Genomic DNA, 18344 nt, shown 5'->3' on the forward strand with positions numbered 1-18344 from the left:
ACGGGAGAAAAAATTCCGGGTAGTTTACGTAAACGGATATAAAGTAGTTTGCCTCTTCTCTCTCCATGTTTGTTGTGTAAAGAAATTGATGTGTCATTCGTGTTTTTATATTTTGGAAATCGCCTTTGTCGTTGTTGAAAATAAGGGCATATTTTAGACAAACTTTGCGATTTTCTTTGGACTGAATTAGTTTTTAGTCTCTTAACAGGTATAAATAAAGTGGCAGCATCTAAAAAAAAAATTTAAACAATTTCACTTTATTTCAGTTTTTTTCCTCACTCTGTCAGTTTGAGTCTGTCTTCTAATTAACTGCATTTAGCAGGTGTATTTCTTAGTGTAACCTGTTGGTAGCTTCCTCATACAGCCTGTTTCATACAGTTTTTTTGTTTTGTTTTATTTAAAGACTGCAAACTGATGCTCAAGTGTTCCAAATCAATTCCTAATCAACAAAAGCCAGAAGTTACTTCTCACAGCTTGCACTAAACAGCCCAGTGGAGGCCTGTCATTGTTCTTGTGCTTGTGTAACAACAGGCAGCATGGGCTAATGAACTGGCTTTGTTGTTACATCACATAATACATTATTAATCTGTCCGGTGAAATAAACCCACCCGTGGTAATCTTTTCTTTCCTCTCCTCAGAACCCAGTCATGGAGGAGACCGTGTGGGAGCAGTACACCGTGACCCTGCATAGGGTGAGTCCATCTGCACCTAAACACACTCCCAACCTCATCTCATTTGCAGTGTGTACATATTTTCCATAAGCCCTAGCTGTTGACCCCGGTGGATCACAGGAAATGCATTTAATTGATTGCTTTGATATTTTGCAGTGAACCGATAGTGAAGGGAAAATGATGTCAGTGACATTCCCCTGAACTGTGAATGAGCAAAGTCGAGCAGAGCTGTTGTGTTTTAAACCATCAAGAACAGTTATGTTTATGTTTCTGCTTATGATACTTTGAGGTGACTCAGGGTTAAGTAACTTTATAGTGTAATGGATTATGGAGCTTTTAGCAGCTAAGGGGGAGTATAATTCAAACCCACTTACTGTATAGAAGATGGATTTAGCTTTCACAACCAACTCATAAGTGTCTTTAATCTGCACTCTTTTTAATGGCCAGCAGATGGCGATCTGCTGGTGACCTGTGGTTGTAGAGAAGGCTACCTCGGAAAACACAGCTTTGCTGTTTTGCTCTGCGACCTCAGTAAACAGTTTCCTGATGAGTTTAGGAGCTCAGCTCATAGTTTCCAGTCTTACTGAATACAACATGAAGTCCAGTCTGTAAATTTTGGTCATTCTAAGAATCACAAATAAGGATTATCAAATCAAACACCAAGATGGCGATGGCAATTGCTCAACTCAAGGCTTCTTAATGACTGCTTTAACTGTCTTTGCCAATTTTGATAATGACCATAATTTACAACTTAATATTTTATTCAGTGCTACTTGAGACTGAGGACATCAATAAATTGTTTAGAAAGGTAACAAAGTGAAGGAGCTGAGTTCTGGTTTTCCACAGACTTCCATATAACACAAAGTCTTACTTGAAACCAAAGTTGTTGGCTTCGTGTGGTCGTTGAAAAGACAGGTGTGGGTGTAAAGCACATCCAAGTTACTTATATCTGAAAAGTAAAACTAACGTTCATCTTTTACACTGTCTATAATCTACCTTAAAGAGGTGGTCAAGACATGGGAATCTGTGTCCTGAGATGATTTTGTGACATGGGATGTTATCCTGCTGAAAGTAACAACAGAAGATTGGTACACTGTGGTTATAAAGAGATGGACAGGTTCAGGAATAATACTCAGGCTGTGGTGTTTAAACAATGCTCAGCTGGTACCAAGTGCCGGACTATTCTCCTCTGGCATCAATAAGGCATTTTTGCCCAGAGAATTGATGCTCACTGGATGTTTTCCCTTTTGTGGGCCCATTCTCTGTAAACCCTAGAGTTAACTGTGCAGGAAAATCCCAGTAAATAAGCAGTTTCTGAAATACTCAAACCAGACCATCTGGCACCAACAACCATGCCACGTTCAAAGTCACTTAAATCACCAATCACCTTTTTTATATATAGTATATAATATGTATGTATGTTCTGTGATTTAAAAATTTAATCCAGAAATCCTAAACCATATGATCCAATGACTATTCAAAAATGAAGATAGACTTCAGTTCCACTTTTTGATTCTTCCCAGCTATCACATCTTTAATCGTCTATTTGTTCAACTTGTTTAACCATCATTCAGTGACCAGGGTTCAGGCTGCTGTTCATGTTAATCACGTGTGTGACTGTGTGAGCGCAGGAAGTCAGTTGAGCTTAGGTAATCATCATGATAAGCTCATTGTCTCGTGCTGTGGCTCACTTAAGCCAGAAAAGCAGATTTAGTGCAAAAAAGGTCCTCTGCTGTAGGCATGAGACCCCGCCCCCTCACAACCCCACCACAACCCCACCACAGCCAGCTGTCACACTCTGCTTTGTGCTTCTACTTTTTGGTCCCTTCCACTATTTAACTGAATTTTCTCTCTTTAAATATTCAGAGCATTTCTAACCTCATTTAAGGAGTACAGAGTCTAAATATATGATATTTATTTGGTTTTTGATTTAAGGTAGAGCCCATACTTTGCTTACAAGGGATTAAAACAGTTTTTATTACAGTATGCAACATTCAGCCACATTTCCATTTTCAGGTAGGTTGCAGCTCGTAACTTAGTAGTCCACCCTTTTCTCCAAAAAGGAATGACTTCTGGAGATCCACAGACTTCATGCATGCATCACACAGACATGTATATACAGCACAAAGTGCAAACTGAATTCACAGTGTAGTACACTATCTGTCCAGTAGTTTATATCATTTGTCAGATTATTGCATTTAAAAAGCTCCAAAAAGCACAAACACAGTCCAGAGGTTCAGTTCAGCAACTGGAATTGGTGGTGGTGGTGATCCTGATCAGGCAGTTAATCTTTAGGTACTTGCCTTGTTTCCCATCTCTGTAGTATGCACTTAATAATGAAAAAGCAGGATTCACATGTGTTTCATATGAATGGGATGTCGTCAAACATTCCCAAACTGAATTCTGAATTTATTGCTTTATTTTACTCATCTGCCAGCCAATCAATATGCATTTATCATATCCAATTTAAATAAATATCTGTAAACGTCCTCAGACAGAGGCAAGATTTAGACCTCAGAGGAGATTCATGGTTATAATGGAGGACATGCAGTGGGTTGGTGTGACAGGAGGATGTTAGAGGTGGAGATGGAGCTACACTAAAGGGAGCAGCTGAAAGAAGAAGAAAAAGCAGAACAGGCCGCACGCCGTTTATTAACTTGTTTTTGGGCAAAGATGGGTGTAATATGGTTGATCTGATGCATCAGAAAATAAAGCATGTTCTGAGTATTTAAAGAGAGACAATTCAGTTAAGAATACCCCCCCAAAAAGTTGTTACCTGCTCTACTTTCATCAACCTGGTGGCGAAAAAAAAAAAAAAAAAAAAAAAAAGAAAATCAGCCCATATCACATTGTAAATATGCCTTAATAATTATAAAATTGGTTTAGGATTGCTTATTTAGATTGGCATCTGCAGGAGCAGCTGGTGGCTTCTTTTTTTAATCAGGCTCTACAGATCTCCCCTCTTGCTTCAACCACTGGTGGAAACGATGCAAATCAGCAACAGGCTTTCTTCTTGTTTCAGTCAGGGGATTATTCCTGGTCTCATGTTACAAACTGCACATGTGTTTTTGTTTTTTGAGTAGAAGAAATTCTGTGAGTCATGAAACTTGAGGAAAAATCAGACCATGTCGAGCGTGTTTTCATGTCAGGATGAAGGCGACCTCGAGCCAGGAGAGTTGACATTTATGTGAGATCTGAAGGGTTAGGGTTAAAATTATTACATTATAATTTTTATATATGTAATAATTGTATTACACTTTATATTTTAACTTATAAATATATTTTAGCCAGAGTTTGTTGATGCAGCCCTCTATTTTCTCTCTCCCCCCCCCCTCACTCCTGCTCTTACTCTTATCCTCCCTCTGTCTTGACGGCCATCTGCCAGAGAGTGGGGGGGTTTTTTGTTTTGTTTTGGGGTTTTTTGTTATTCATTCATTTATTTATTTATTTATTTCGTATTTTAAGTGCAGATGGAAGGGAGGGGATAAAGAGAGACGGGGTCATCAAATCTCTGACCTAATCTCCTCAGGGCAAGCTGGAGCAGTGGCAGGTAGAATCTGAGAAACCCAGAAACATGAAGAATTAAGCAGCCTTTAAAAACAGAGTATTTAAAATAAACTTTCTGTTAGTGTGCACATGTTAGATTGGCTTAAAATCTGACACTTGTTACTTATGAAACATCAATGTATTATTTCAGAAAGCTACATAGTATTGAAGTACAGGTGCTCAGCCGCTGGATAGTCCTACATGCTCTCAGCAGGCAGAGCTGTAATCACAGTCAGTCAAAATCCCTTTAATCACCATGTACAATACACATACAGCCATGATAATGCAGTGTGAGCTGAAACACACCTTTGGGATTATTGGACCTCACACACGCACACAAATGCTTAAAAACCCAAAGGGACAATGAAGCGAGCCCTCATGATGTACCGTTGGAGGAAAAAAAGTTTGTGAATTCATTACCTGGGTTTCTTCTTTTTCCTTTTTCTTTTTTTATTCTTAAACTAAATCACGAATAATGCCACATAAAATCCAACTAAACTAATAACGTACAAATAGATACTTTTGATGTATTTATTGAGCATGCTCTCACACAGAGCAGGGATTTAGTAATTCATCGAACCTCCCTTAGCAGAAACAAACTCCATCAGACATTTCCCTCAGCTGCTTATGAGATATAAACAACATCCAGGAAAAATTGTTGACCCTGCCTCCAATAGAACATTTTCATTTCATCATACCACAGCATCTCAATTGGATTAAATGGGGTCTTTCCTGGTTTAAAACAGGCCTGTGGGGGTTGACTTTGGTCTTCATTTTATTAAGGCAGTAAGTCGGCGTTGCCTAATCTATTTTTTTAAATGGTATTTTCCTGTTATTTCTGGCCATTGGATAAACAAGTATATTTTGTGCTTCAGTAAACTGATGCATGACAGTAAAAGTCCTGCCCTTCTGTAATTTTAGTGCAGTATAAACTGTGTTTTCATGTTAAATTATCTGTGTTTAAAAAGTAATATGTTCGGAAATGAGAAGAGTCTCCCAGCAACTTCCTTACCATCTCTGTTTAATCAGCAACAAAATTGTGGAGCAAAGGCATCAGAAGCAGAGCACTACCAAACCTACTGCAGCACTACCCCTCTCAATGTAATGAAAATAAATGGTATTAAGTATTCAGTATGTCTGTGCTGAGTTTGAAATTCTAGTGTCATGACAACTCTACACAAACATAGTTTATGGTCACATGTAGATATTTCTGCAGGTGCTTTACTGTTAGCCTTGCTTAGGATGCAAACTGTGATTTTTGTACAATGTCCAGTTGTATAGAGTAGCTGGAGCATGTTTGAGTTCACAAATCTTTTCTCTCTTTTCAGGATTCGAAGATGGGCTTTGGCATTGCTGTATCAGGAGGGCGGGACAACCCAAATGAAGACACTGGCGAGACGTCCATCGTGGTATCTGATGTCCTGCAGGGAGGGCCGGCTGATGGATTGTTGTTGTATGTACCATTTGTTATTTTATCGTTTTATTCCAACGAAACAAACTCTAAAATAAATCTACTCTATAAAACACATGTAACAGCTTGATAAAATAAATAAAAATGTAATTGAGTTCAGTTCGATTAACTTGTGTGTTTACTTTTGTTTAGTGAAAATGACAGAGTAGTGCAGGTGAACGCCATCCCCATGGATGGAGCCATCCACTCGTTTGCTGTCCAGACCCTCAGGAAGTGTGGCAAAGTAGCAAAAGTTGTAAGTGAAGCATCAATCTCTCTTTTAAAAGAGAATCTACTCTTCACATTAGGAATTACGATTTTTCTTAAATGGATCTGTTTGTGCTTTTATGGAAAAATTCAGACAGTCAAGAGGCCCAGAAAGGTTCCAGTCAATGTGCTCAATCGTCAGCCATCACCTGATGACAGAGTCTTCAACAACGACTACAATGATGACTACAACTATGATCAGGACCGCCGTAGCGTGTACAGCGCTAGGAGTGGCGGAGGCCGAGACCACAGCCTGGAGAGGGAGCGAGGTGGCTACATGGACTCCGGCTACCACACACGTGATCGTGACTATGACCGGCGGGAACGTGGCAGGAGCACAGAGAGAGACCTCAGCCCGGACCGCCAGTACCGGCGAGATGGCAGCAGAGGGCGCACTTTGGATAGAGAGTACAGCCCAGATCGCCGCTACAAGAGCGAGCATGCGCTTGACCGTGACTACAGCCCAGACAGAAGGTACCGCAGCGACCGTGGATTAGACCGAGATTACAGTCCTGATCGGCGTTACCGCAGTGATCGAGCCCTCGACCGGGACCACAGCCCCGACCGACGCTACCGCAGCGACCGAACCCTGGACCGCAACGAAAGCCCTGATCTGCGCTACAGGCGCGACAGTCCAGGACGAGGCCGCGGGCGTGATCAAAGCTACGATCGAGGACTTGACCGCATCGCAAGTGAGCCGCGGAAATATGACGAGCCGATAAAGCGAAGTGCAAGCAGGGACCGCCTTGAACGCACACCGTCACCTGCTGCCGTGCCCCTCCCTCTCCCTCTGCCTCGCCCTGCCCGGGACCTGGAGCCGCTGGAGAAACCTGTGAATGTGCTACTGCTGAAAAACCATCCCAACGAAGGTAAGACGCTAAAAGGCTGTCAGACAAACAAAACATGTGAATTGTTCTCTGTACCTTAAATGAAAAGGGTTACAGTCTCTGTGGGTGGCACGGAAAGCTAACCTTTACTAAAATTCAGGTTAAATCCTATTTTTATGTTAATGAATGATCTGGTCTCTTCCTCAGCTGATACCCTTCTACACATCCATTTGGCAAATCTCACAAAGGTTGCTGCCAATAGTACTTGTGCATCTGCAAGCCTGTTGGAAACCTGACTCCTGCCCCAGCTCTTCCTTTTTCTGTTTCTATTTAATTTCATATCTGTTGTCATTTATATCTGCTCTGTTCTGTAGTGGGGGCTTCCTTCATATGCACAGGGAAGGGCATGGAGAGATCCCAAAACAAAGGTTTAAGTGGTCTAGAGTTTTGTTACCCATTTCTAAGTATCTTTGATATCATAAAGAAGTAAATAAAACATGGACAGCTTTTTGGGAAAGAAACCTCCTCCTACATTTAGCACAAAAACAAGTGGCGTCTGCTACAAGAAAAACAATTGGCAACCAATTTGATAAATGGTAAGCAGAGGAAAGGATGCACTTTATTTGAAGATTTTATTAAATGGATGCAAAATGGAAATGTCCTAAATTTACATTTAATTGTTTACTCAAGCAGAGTGCATCTGGCCCTTTGCAATTCTAGCTGATTTCCACCCAACCATGTAACTGTTTATCTAACATGGAATATATATATATATATATATATATATATATATATATATATATATATATATATATATGTGTGTATATATATATATATGTGTGTATATATATATATATATATATATATGTATATGTGTATATATAGATAGATAGAGATATAGATAGATAGATAGATAGATAGGAGGGAGAGAGAGAATTTTTTTTTTCCTTTTTTTTTCTTTTCTTTTCTTTTTTTTTTTTAAATGGAGGCACGGCCATGTCAGCATACATCACCACCAGCTGATTACAGCATATCAGCAGATAAAATGACTTGTACCATTCATCAGTTTGGCGCTAGCTGTTTACTGGCTTTATTTTTAAATTGAGGTGAATTTCTTCACATGGCACAGAAATGCATAAAACAAAATGAACAATTGGAAAAGTTATCACAATGCTTATGGGTAAATTCTTATTTTAAACATCAGCCTAGTGTTTCAGTGCATCATTTATACAGATGTGGCCAGAGGCATTTTGGTCACTGACCGTTAATAAACCCCCCTTCAGAGATCGAAAAGTGACCTGATTAATTTTTCCATTTGTTCGGTCATGCCAGGTTATTTAGAGTGTGAATGTCAGATTTAATTAAAGTGGAGTTGGGTAAAATAAATGTGTTTGTTTGATTATTTATACATAAAATGTGTGTGATTTGTGTTTTTGCAGAATATGGCCTTCGTCTGGGCAGCCAGCTCTTCATCAAAGAGATGACCAGCACAGGACTTGCCAGCAAGGATGGAAACTTGCAGGAAGGGGACATTATTCTGAAGGTAGGGTGGCGTATATTCCTTATTTGTCATTTTTTGCTCATTAACCGTCCATCTCTGACAGTTCAAATGAATCCTTATTTATATTTTACTGTGCTTTCGCTCAGCATCTTGGGTCATGCTTTGGATGAAACGATCCGGTCACACAGGGTTAAAGACACTGCGTAGCAACTACAGGTCGCTAGGGAAAATGAGTATTTCCTGACCACTTGTTGGCAGTCGATGTGAAATCGATGGCTACATTGCAATCACGCAAGACTAATGACTAGTTTGTGACGACATGGCCCAACTGTCGCTATGGAAAAATTAGTATTCCTCAACTGGTTGCTTAAGCTTGCTGGTATTTGCTCAGTAAGATTGCAAAGAGGTGTATATACCTCTGCACTGAAACTTTCCAGTTGCCTTGTTCACTAGTAGGTTGCTGACAACACAGACACTTTGTAAAAGTTGTTGGTTTCAGTGATATGGTGTGAAATTTAGTTTGAAGGTGAGTGTTCTCCATTTCTGTTTTGCATTGCGCTTTCTTAACCTCCTAGGACCTGCCGTCCACATATGTGGACATCACATTTTTGGTCATTTTAACCAAAATACTCAGTTTTGCTCTACATGGGCCTGATATCCACTTACGAGGACATTATACTGCTACTGTTCTACCAAAATTTTAAATGAATATCCTCATTTGTGGCTCTCATTTTTCTTAAAAACAAAAATAAGGTAAAAAAAAAAAAAATTGGAAATTCTTTGTTTTTACATTCATTGGACCCAATATGCCCAAATGTCAAAGAGAAATTAAAAATGCATGTCGTGGAAGAGTTCGGGTCTTAGGAGGTTAAGTTACAGCTCGGCAAGCAATCAAAAGCAGGCTGAGAAATACATTTTTTCCCTAGTGACCAGTGGTTGCCAGGGGTAGATGGGTCTCTGACCGAGGTCAGTGCTAGTATATGGTAACCTTGGTTTCTGCCGCTTCAGTTGCTTGGTTGTATTCCGTATCCAGACACAGCTGACAAACAGCCTTTAATTTCTTTCTTTTATGTTAAAGTGCTGCAGAACCCTGCTGTAACACAGCTGTCATCTGTTTGCTTTCAACCTCTTTTATTTATGTCTTCCACTGAGAGAGAGTCAGAGCTGCACCATTGGGTAGCGGCAGTGTAACATCTTTTAGCAGACAGCTACCGTTGTGTAAAATAAGAAACATGCCTTTAACAGACTAGTATTTCGTACTAGAAAGGGCAGCAGCGATTAAACATGTAGTCAACAAGTCGCCCACATTCCTATCAGTACCTGGGAGAAGCAGTTGCCACACAGAGGCAGGGCGGAGTGGTCACTTTTACATTTGTCTCATATTAAACAAGATTTTCTGAAAGTTTCAAATAATAATTCCTTTTTAAGTGTACCAAATATTTAAAAACTGTAAAACATTGCATGCTTTGTGTGATTTGTGCAGTGAGAAGCGTCTGCACATCTCCTAATCCCCTCTGTCTCTGTCAGATTAATGGGACTGTGACAGAAAACCTGTCTCTCAGCGACGCCGGGAAGCTGATTGAGAAGTCCCGCGGGAAGCTGCAGCTGGTGGTGCAGCGAGACAGGAAGAAGATCCTGGTCCGAATCCCACCGATGGTCGACAGCGACTCGGAGCTCGACGGTGAGAGAAACTCGAAACTGAAAAGCAGCAGGTCCTATGCCGTGTAAAGGCACACCTGGCGAGTGGCCATCATCATCTCCATGATCATCATCATCTTCATCATTTTATATATATATCTATAAATATAAACCTCATTGCATTATGAACTTCTAATGAATCAATTGTGGAAACCTTAATGCCATTAATGTTTCTGTACCTGTCAATCAAATTTGTTCTTAATTCTTAAAATAAAGGCTTTACTTACATCAACTTTTAGTTTTATTTAAATATTATTTCACATACACATATTCCACGAAGCACTACGAGCTAACCATATTCAGCACATCGTCACCATCCCTCCACCCTCTGATTGCTCACCCCTTTATACCTGTTTTTATTGTCACATGACCAGATGGCATGCTGTTATTGGTCGGGAAGGATAGAGATAAGTGGTGTGAGTGGATTGTTCACTGACCAAATGTTTGCAGGGAGGAGGGGGGGAATAGCACGAAGACTTGTGACCCAGTTTGACTGGTTTGGGGAGTGTGTGTGTGCGCGTGCATGTGTGAAAGTGCTCATTCGCCTCTAGCGGCGTGATCTAATCCCCTATCATAATCCTGCTACTGGATATGACAGAATTTCATTATGTTAAGGTTCGCACCGCTGCAGCCTTCTGGTTTCTACCATCCAGCATCCCTCTTTGTAATTCTGTTTGAGGACAATAGGGACCGACTAACTGAAAAAATTAGGATTTTGAGGTCTGACGGGTACAAATCACCTTCAGTGCACATTTGTAATTTTACTTTGTAATGGTATTACTGTGCTTTATCCTCCCTGCCCTGCAGTATAACATAGAAGTGCAGTCTAGCTTCCACACCCTGAATGCTAACATTGAAACATCCTGTTGAGTTTTAGTGCTCCTCGTCATCATTGTAACCCCAGAAACTGGTATTGCATATGTAATTGGTGTGGCTACTCATCTGTGAACAGTGCTCTGACCTTCATTTGTCTGAGAGCTGTGTTGGTTCCCTCCCCCCCTGCTTTCATGACCTACGGGCCATTTGAGCCAAGCAAAGGCCATGTTATGTGATTTACAAAACAAAGAAGCAGCAAGGACAGACACAGCATTTGACTCTTTCTGATAAAGTTTATAGGCTTTACTACCTGAACACAGAGGACCCCACCCCCATAGCTGCTTGACTCTTGTGTGGTTTCACAGGGGTTGTGATATTTTTCATCATCCTTGTGTGTTTCAGATATCTCTGAGATCGAGTCGTACCGCTCCTATTCTCCACAGGATGACAGACGGGCCCACCACTCTGACCTCTCCTCCCATTCCTCCAATGAGAGACTTCGAGACAAGCCCAGGTACACTGTCATTAAAGGCCAATTCTGGTATATTTCAAGCTATAAAAGCTTTTAATGAGCTTTTCCCCTCAGCCTCAGGGTTAGGGGCTCAGAGACTGCATCTGACTACGATGCTCTGACCCAGATGGCATGTAGCTGAGGTGTTTTGGGCATGTCTTATCAGGAGGGAGGAGACCCCAGAGCAGACCCGGGACATGCTGAGACTGTCTCTCTGCTTGCTTGGGAACTCCTTTGTGTCCTCCAGTTAGTGCTGGAGGAGGTGGCTTGGGAGAGGGAGGTCTGGGAATCTGCTTTCCTGTGAAATCAGAAAATGCAATTTTAATTTTATTTATATAAGGGGGAAAAATAGAAAAAGAATACAACAATCAGATAATACCCTATGAACACCCCTTCGTGATCACAGGAAGGAAATTTAACAGGAAAAAATTTCCGGCAGAATCAGTTTAGGGAGGGGCAGCCATCACCAGGACTGGTTCAGGGGGTGGGGGTGGGGGCGATTAGGAACATAACACAAACTGTACCTATTTATTTGGCCGTTTGATCTTTTCAAGGATATTGGTGTCTACGTAGTATGAATCCTAGCCCCTCCTTTATTGTTTTACCCTTTTTATTTTTCATTAAATCGAGCAGAGTGTTCATTCGGTTCACCAAGTTGAACTCAGTCGCATTCCTATGATATCAGCTGATCTCAGCGCTAGCCCACATAAACTGATGGTTCAACCGATATCTTCCTGAACATCCTGTTTTTCAGTCTTGTAGAGAATCCTGTTTAACTTGCTTTAGCTGGCTACCTTTGCTGCATCTGCAAGCTACAACCCGCATCCACCCGTGCTCCTCCTCTTCATGCTTATTCATGTCTTATCTGCCATCCATGACTGCTCTGTTTTGGACTGGTTGGTCTTGCAACTGCTGCTTTCCCCATCTCAGGATTTCCACTACACACATGCATACGGAAGGACAGGAAAGTCTAAGAACAGAGCTGTACTCCCAAATCTTACTGCAGAAATAAAGTTCTTTTACTTTCGTGGTCCTGACTAAGTTAGAAGTTTTTGTGGCTCCACAGGTCATGCCAATTTGCACTACACACCTCTGCTCCAAAGATTTGTGGAAGATAAACTGAACTGGGTTGGGCAACGATTCCAAAGCTTTCCAAAAAAAAACTGGATTTGTATAGAGATCATTTCAAATGTTTCTGAGTGTGGAAAAAAAAGCAAACACACAAAGCGTAAGCCTTGAAGAGCTGGGTCTGTGTTGTTTTGGCGACTGCTTGTGACCCCATGTCTCATTTTCATTCATAGGAATGAATTTGAGTTAACATTATTCCTCACAACAAAAGATTTGTCTGCCTGCTCTAAAAACAAACAAACAAAAAAAACACAGAAAACATCTGAAAATGATTTTAAGTGTTGGGTAAATTCATTAAACAAACCTTTGTTTTGTGCTTTTCTTAATTCTAGATACCACAAAAGCATTGACCTCTGCTTTGGTCAGGCATACCCAGTCATTTATTACGCATGCATTAAATACACCAGAAACAAATCAGGATAATGTAGGATTATGCTGATTTTATGCTTCATGAAGCTCAGGCAGTCCGTCACATCAAATATCGGAAAAACCACAGTGTTATTAAACCAAACCGGAAAAGGAGTCATAATTATATCAACCGAATTAAATGTGTAAAATGCTTGTTTTAAACTTTCCAAAAATTTGGGATATTACCAGAGAGGACCCGCCTAGCAGGCTGGCAAAAATGGGTGCCATGCCAACCCCATTCAGAGGTGCTGACAGAGACATTGAAGATAAGGCTCCTTTGCAGGCAGAGAGGGAGGAGCCACGCTCCGAGACACCACCAGGTAAACATGATTCTGCCCAGAATATGCAAGACTGTAAAATTAAAATAAAAGTCAAATCAAACAGTTGAATTGAATACTGTGACTGTAAATGATTTTGTTTCTGCAGTACCAGCTGCCAGTGTCGCCACAAAGGTTCACGCTCCCCCCAAAGTGCCACTAAAGCCAAGTGCAGAAGACCTGGAAATATACGGGTCAGTATTAGTGTTTTGTTTTTTGTTTTTTTGTTGTTGTTTTTTTTTTAATTGAGCTGCGCAAACTCAAATTTACTCAGAAACAAGAAGCCAGCTTGGTTGTCTCCGTCATAAATAGATTCTCCCTTTGTCAACTGTTGTTTCCATAATGCAGGCCGAACACGGTGATGGTGCGTTTCCAGAAAGGCGACAGTGTGGGTCTGCGGCTGGCGGGAGGAAATGATGTCGGCATCTTTATCGCCGGTGTTCAGGAGGACAGTGCAGCAGAGCAGGAGGGTCTCCGCACGGGAGATCAGATCATGAGGGTGCGGCACATTTTAGTTCCACATTTAAACCCTGCACACACAAGAGTGCTGTGGCTGAAGTTAGCATGGAGAAAAAAGACAGAAGCTTCTCTTTGAGACATAGATCAGGTCAGATTTCTCATTTTATTTCCTATTGTGTGCTTCAGGTGAACAACAGAGACTTCAGAGGCATGGTGCGTGAAGATGCTGTTCTCTACCTCCTGGAGATTCCTAAAGGAGAGGAAGTTACCATTCTTGCGCAGAGCAAGCCTGAAGGTACTGGACTGGATAAAGAACCGCTGCACAAACAGTACTAATGCCAAAACCTTCCTTTGTTAAAGTATATCACATAGACACACACAGGATATGATAAAAGTCTTAGTAGTCTTGTATGAAGAGCCAGTAAGCTCTCGGTGGGAGGGGAGTCAGACCAAGCTTTTGGACATTTTTTTTAGGACACCTGTTTGAAGAACTAAAAGACTGGATGTCTCTGTTATTCAGAGTTTTAATGGCACGTGGCACTTTGGCTTGCTTGCTTTTCTATTTCCTGTAATTTATTTATTTTTATGATAATAGATGAATGAGGAAAAACAAGATGCCCAAATCTGAGCCATGTGGGATGCCAAATAATGGTGGGGGTTTTTTTTAAGCTTCTGTTTTCTTCTGTTTTTGCCAGTGTATAAAGATGTTTTAGCGTCTGGCAGAGGCGACTCCTTCTTCATTAGAACCCACTTTGAATATGAGAAGGAGGCCCCGCAGAGCCTTCCTTTCTCCAGGGGGGAGGTCTTCAAAGTGACGGACACACTCTATGATGGCAAACTCGGCAACTGGCTGGCAATCCGTAGTGACAAAAACAACCAGCTTTTAGAAAAGGGAATCATCCCCAACAAGAGCAGGTATGCAATGATGATCATCTTTGTGCAGACAGCCTTTCTGCCCCCTGCTGGCTATCAGAAAAATTCACTTTCAGACGTGATGGCTATGTTTTTTGTTGTTGTTTTTTATTTTAAATATATATATTTCAAGTTTTTAATTTTTTCTTTATTAAGGACTTGGCTGGATATTTTATCTTTCTCAGCAGAAGACACTGCCTTTCTTGTAGCATCTTTCAAATCTAAAGATCAAGATTTGATTAATGAAAAGTTATAGAAACATTGTTAGTAGTATAGCACATGTAACGATAGTGTTATCTATACAGCACAACATCTTCTTTTGCTGGTAAGAAATCTGCATATCATCGCGTGAGCAATCTAACTGGACAAAGTCATATATGTTCTTGTTCTCGATATCAGAGCAGAGCAAATGGCTAACGTCCAGAATGCTGCGCGGGCTGCATCGGGCAATGACAGAGGAGACTTCTGGAGGATGAGGGGCCAAAGAGCCGCAAAGAAGAAAGATTTGCGCAAGAGTCGAGACGACCAGGGCAACGTTCCGGCTACACGCTTCCCCGCCTACGAGAGAGTGGTATTACGTGAAGGTATCCAGGAAACCCTTTCACCCTGCAATTTCACCGGAGGCATTTTGCAGTGGTCCTTGTTGTGCCAGAACTTCTGAATTCATTCTTTTTGTTTCGTTTAGCTGGTTTCAGGAGACCGGTGGTGATATTTGGGCCTATTTCTGACGTGGTTAACGAAAAACTGGCTACTGAACTTCCTGATCAGTTTGTCATTGCCAGTAAGTATCACGACCGCCTGTAAATAAACATTAGCACTAACAGAAGAAGGTTTCTGTAGGCTTTCTTTACTCTGTTCTTGTTTGTGATTGGTTTTTATCTCCTCTTTCAGAAACTGAGCCCAAGGATGCAGGAAGTGAGAAGTCCTCGGGGGTGGTGAGATTGAACTCTATCCGGCAAATCATTGAACAGGTATGGTATAATCATAAGAAGATAATGACGCTGTATGAACACTAGTGCAGTGCCTGTTATGGGAGTGTGCAACACCTATTTTTTCTTGTTACAATTTATTATTTCCCCTATTTTTAATTTTTATGTCCCCTAAACACAATTAAACCAGAGATGAATAATAGTGGCTCCATAACTGTAGCGATTTAAAGATTCAGATAACAAGCCAAAAGTCCCCAGGGTAATTTCGGGTGGATACACAGATCCTTTTGGAGTTGCATCAAAACTCCAAAGGGATTTGTTGCATCAGAAGCATAAAAATCTGCCAATACAGGAGCATCTAAAAGTAACAAGAAAGAGTTAAAGAATAACTTGTGCAGCCATGTTTGTGGGAACCCGTTTGAATTTTAGACTAAGTGATCTTTTTTATAAAAGATAAAGCAGTTTTGCTTGACCTCATAGTTTCATCCACCTGTTTGAGGGCTAAGAATTAAAATAGGGTAGGGTTGGTAATCTGTTCTGGTCAGCTAATCAGAATTTAATTTCAATTGAGATTTTGCTTTCCAGCTATTACCCTTTATTACCTACCATAAAACAAGTCATCAGAGTGCTTTGCCGTTTTGTGCAGTATTTCAACTTGCTATACATCAATACAACCTTTATATCCTGAAGTCCATAGTAACCAAATAAAGTGCTAAAAGAGAGAACAAACCACAAAAAAATCCAATTTTCTTTGCACATATTTCTAGATATAGAAATGTCATAGTTCAAATTCACCTGCAGAGTTTGAAGTGGCTCGGATGAACAGCTGTCGAGAGTGACAAAACAGAGATTTCTGTGCAATTATTACTCATCATCCAACATATAAACATGTTTTTCTTTTTTATTACTCCCCTGCAGGACCGTCACGCTCTGCTGGATGTGACTCCCAAAGCTGTGGACACCCTGAATTACACTCAGTGGTACCCCATCGTCCTTTTCCTGAACCCTGACAGCAAACAAGGTGTGAAGACCATGAGAAACCGCCTCATACCCGGATCCAACCGCAGCGCGCGCAAACTGTACGAGCAGGCCCTTAGGCTGAAAAAGAGCTGTTCACACCTTTTCACGGGTGAGTTTTATGATGTGATTTATGGCATGGTTGTCCATAGTTAACTTGTGATTAATCAGATTTTTTTTAATCAACTGTAACTGTACCCTTAACAGGATAGTTTTCATGTTTCTAATATTCTTACCAGCATGGGGGTGGAAAATATACATACTTTATTCACATTTATGTTTATAATTATTGCAACAATACAAATAATGACAACTGCTACTGAGAAAACCCCCGGAGGTACTGCATGCTCATAAAATACACCAAATGTATGCAAAAAATACGCTTCTTTCTCCATTTCTGCTCACCATCCACAATGTAACTGATGAAAGCACTTCCAGACAACCTGATCTACACAGCCAAGCCAAAGGTCACAGAGCCCACATGCATTAATCACGCGTCAAAAAAAACAATAGAGGCGTTAAAAGGAATTTGCGTTGACATGGTATTGTCATGTTAACTTTGACACTACTAAGTATTATGAAATCTTTTTCTTCATATAGTTTTTTCTTCAAAAATATTTTTTTGTTTTTGTTTTTTGTCTGTTAGACACCATCGACTTGAACTCGGCCAATGACGCGTGGTATGGCAGTGTGAAAGATTCAATTCGGGAGCAGCAAGACAAAGCTGTGTGGGTGTGCGAGGGCAAGGTGAGTGTCAGTGAACTTCTGCAGACCACATGTGTTTTTGTGTGAATTTGACTGTTTCTTACACCCCTTCCCTTTGCTGTTACTTTCTCTCCTCAGGTGGATGGTTCAGAGGAGGACCTGGATCTCCAAGACGACCGCATGTCCTACCTGTCGGCAATGAGTGACTACCTCAGCATGGACAGCCGGATGACCAGCGACTACGACGACACAGCGGACGAGGGCGGGGCGTACACTGACAATGAGCTGGACGAGACACTGGATGAACCCCACCCCGTGTCGGCCATCAGTCGATCATCAGAACCCGTACTGGCCGACGAGGTGGGCGTGTCCGCCGATAGAGACTCTGATACTCTTCTTTTTCCAAACATTGATAATCCATCATCATCACTATTAAAATATCTACTCCAACCCCTGTGACCCTTCTCTGTGTGTTGTGTGTTTGTGTAGAGGCCTCACCCTGAACCCCGTGTACGTATGAGAAGAGAGGTGAGCAGAGAGCCAAGCCCTCCCCCCTCTTTCGTCCCTGAACCCCCAAAGGTGAGAACCTCCCCTTTTTTTTTTTTTTCTTTTTTTTTCTCCCGTCAGACCTCACTCTCACTACACTTTCTTGTGGTCTGTAATTATTTCTATCAAGCTGCATCTCAGTTAAAAGTCTTTAGACCTTTCAGTTCTTGGCAAGACTCAAAGTCTAAAGTTTCTGTACCATCAGATCTGCTTCTAACCAAGCTGGAAATGTCTGAGGGTAGAACTGCCTTCTTTGGACTTCTTTTAGTGCCTGTGTCCATTTTCAGAGCTTTTTCTTGATAAATAACAAAAACTGTAATCTAGATTGATAAAGTTGCTCTTATATACATCAGTTAAGAGTGCATCCAATATAGGAGGATCTATTTAAATTGCTTCATCTGGTACTTCCTTTGCAAGCCGCTTTGCAACCCACCCTGTACTCCTCCTCTAATTGATGTTTCTTTCCACATATGCGCATAAAGGTTCAGGGAGGCCCAAGAACAGAGCTGTACCTGCAAATATAAGGGACTGAAGATGAGGGGAAAAAACACCTTTTGTTGCCTAAAGCGGCTGTGACTGAAATAAACTTTCTCACACTAAGCCGATAAAGATGTTCAAAACTCCTGCCTGCTTTAT

The 18344-nt window shown here is 41.1% G+C and overlaps 1 protein-coding gene across 5 annotated transcripts in view; it reads left to right on the forward strand.

The window, feature by feature from the left end:
* tjp2a (tight junction protein 2a (zona occludens 2)) overlaps window positions 1-18344 on the forward strand; it is a 41409-nt gene that overhangs the window by 18367 nt on the left and 4698 nt on the right. For all 5 annotated transcript variants that reach the window (XM_031745721.2, XM_031745724.2, XM_031745723.2 and 2 more), the window contains 19 exons: window positions 639-692; window positions 5546-5670; window positions 5821-5923; window positions 6029-6803; window positions 8201-8304; window positions 9790-9943; window positions 11179-11290; window positions 13013-13143; window positions 13250-13334; window positions 13489-13639; window positions 13786-13894; window positions 14295-14514; window positions 14911-15095; window positions 15197-15292; window positions 15403-15482; window positions 16359-16569; window positions 17104-17204; window positions 17301-17522; window positions 17652-17741. In XM_031745721.2, the coding sequence (XP_031601581.1) occupies window positions 639-692; window positions 5546-5670; window positions 5821-5923; window positions 6029-6803; window positions 8201-8304; window positions 9790-9943; window positions 11179-11290; window positions 13013-13143; window positions 13250-13334; window positions 13489-13639; window positions 13786-13894; window positions 14295-14514; window positions 14911-15095; window positions 15197-15292; window positions 15403-15482; window positions 16359-16569; window positions 17104-17204; window positions 17301-17522; window positions 17652-17741 (3108 nt within the window). The remainder of the gene's footprint in view (window positions 1-638; window positions 693-5545; window positions 5671-5820; window positions 5924-6028; window positions 6804-8200; window positions 8305-9789; window positions 9944-11178; window positions 11291-13012; window positions 13144-13249; window positions 13335-13488; window positions 13640-13785; window positions 13895-14294; window positions 14515-14910; window positions 15096-15196; window positions 15293-15402; window positions 15483-16358; window positions 16570-17103; window positions 17205-17300; window positions 17523-17651; window positions 17742-18344) is intronic.

The sequence above is a fragment of the Oreochromis aureus genome, linkage group 7 (genome assembly GCF_013358895.1).
Source record: "Oreochromis aureus strain Israel breed Guangdong linkage group 7, ZZ_aureus, whole genome shotgun sequence".
NCBI lineage: Eukaryota > Metazoa > Chordata > Actinopteri > Cichliformes > Cichlidae > Oreochromis > Oreochromis aureus.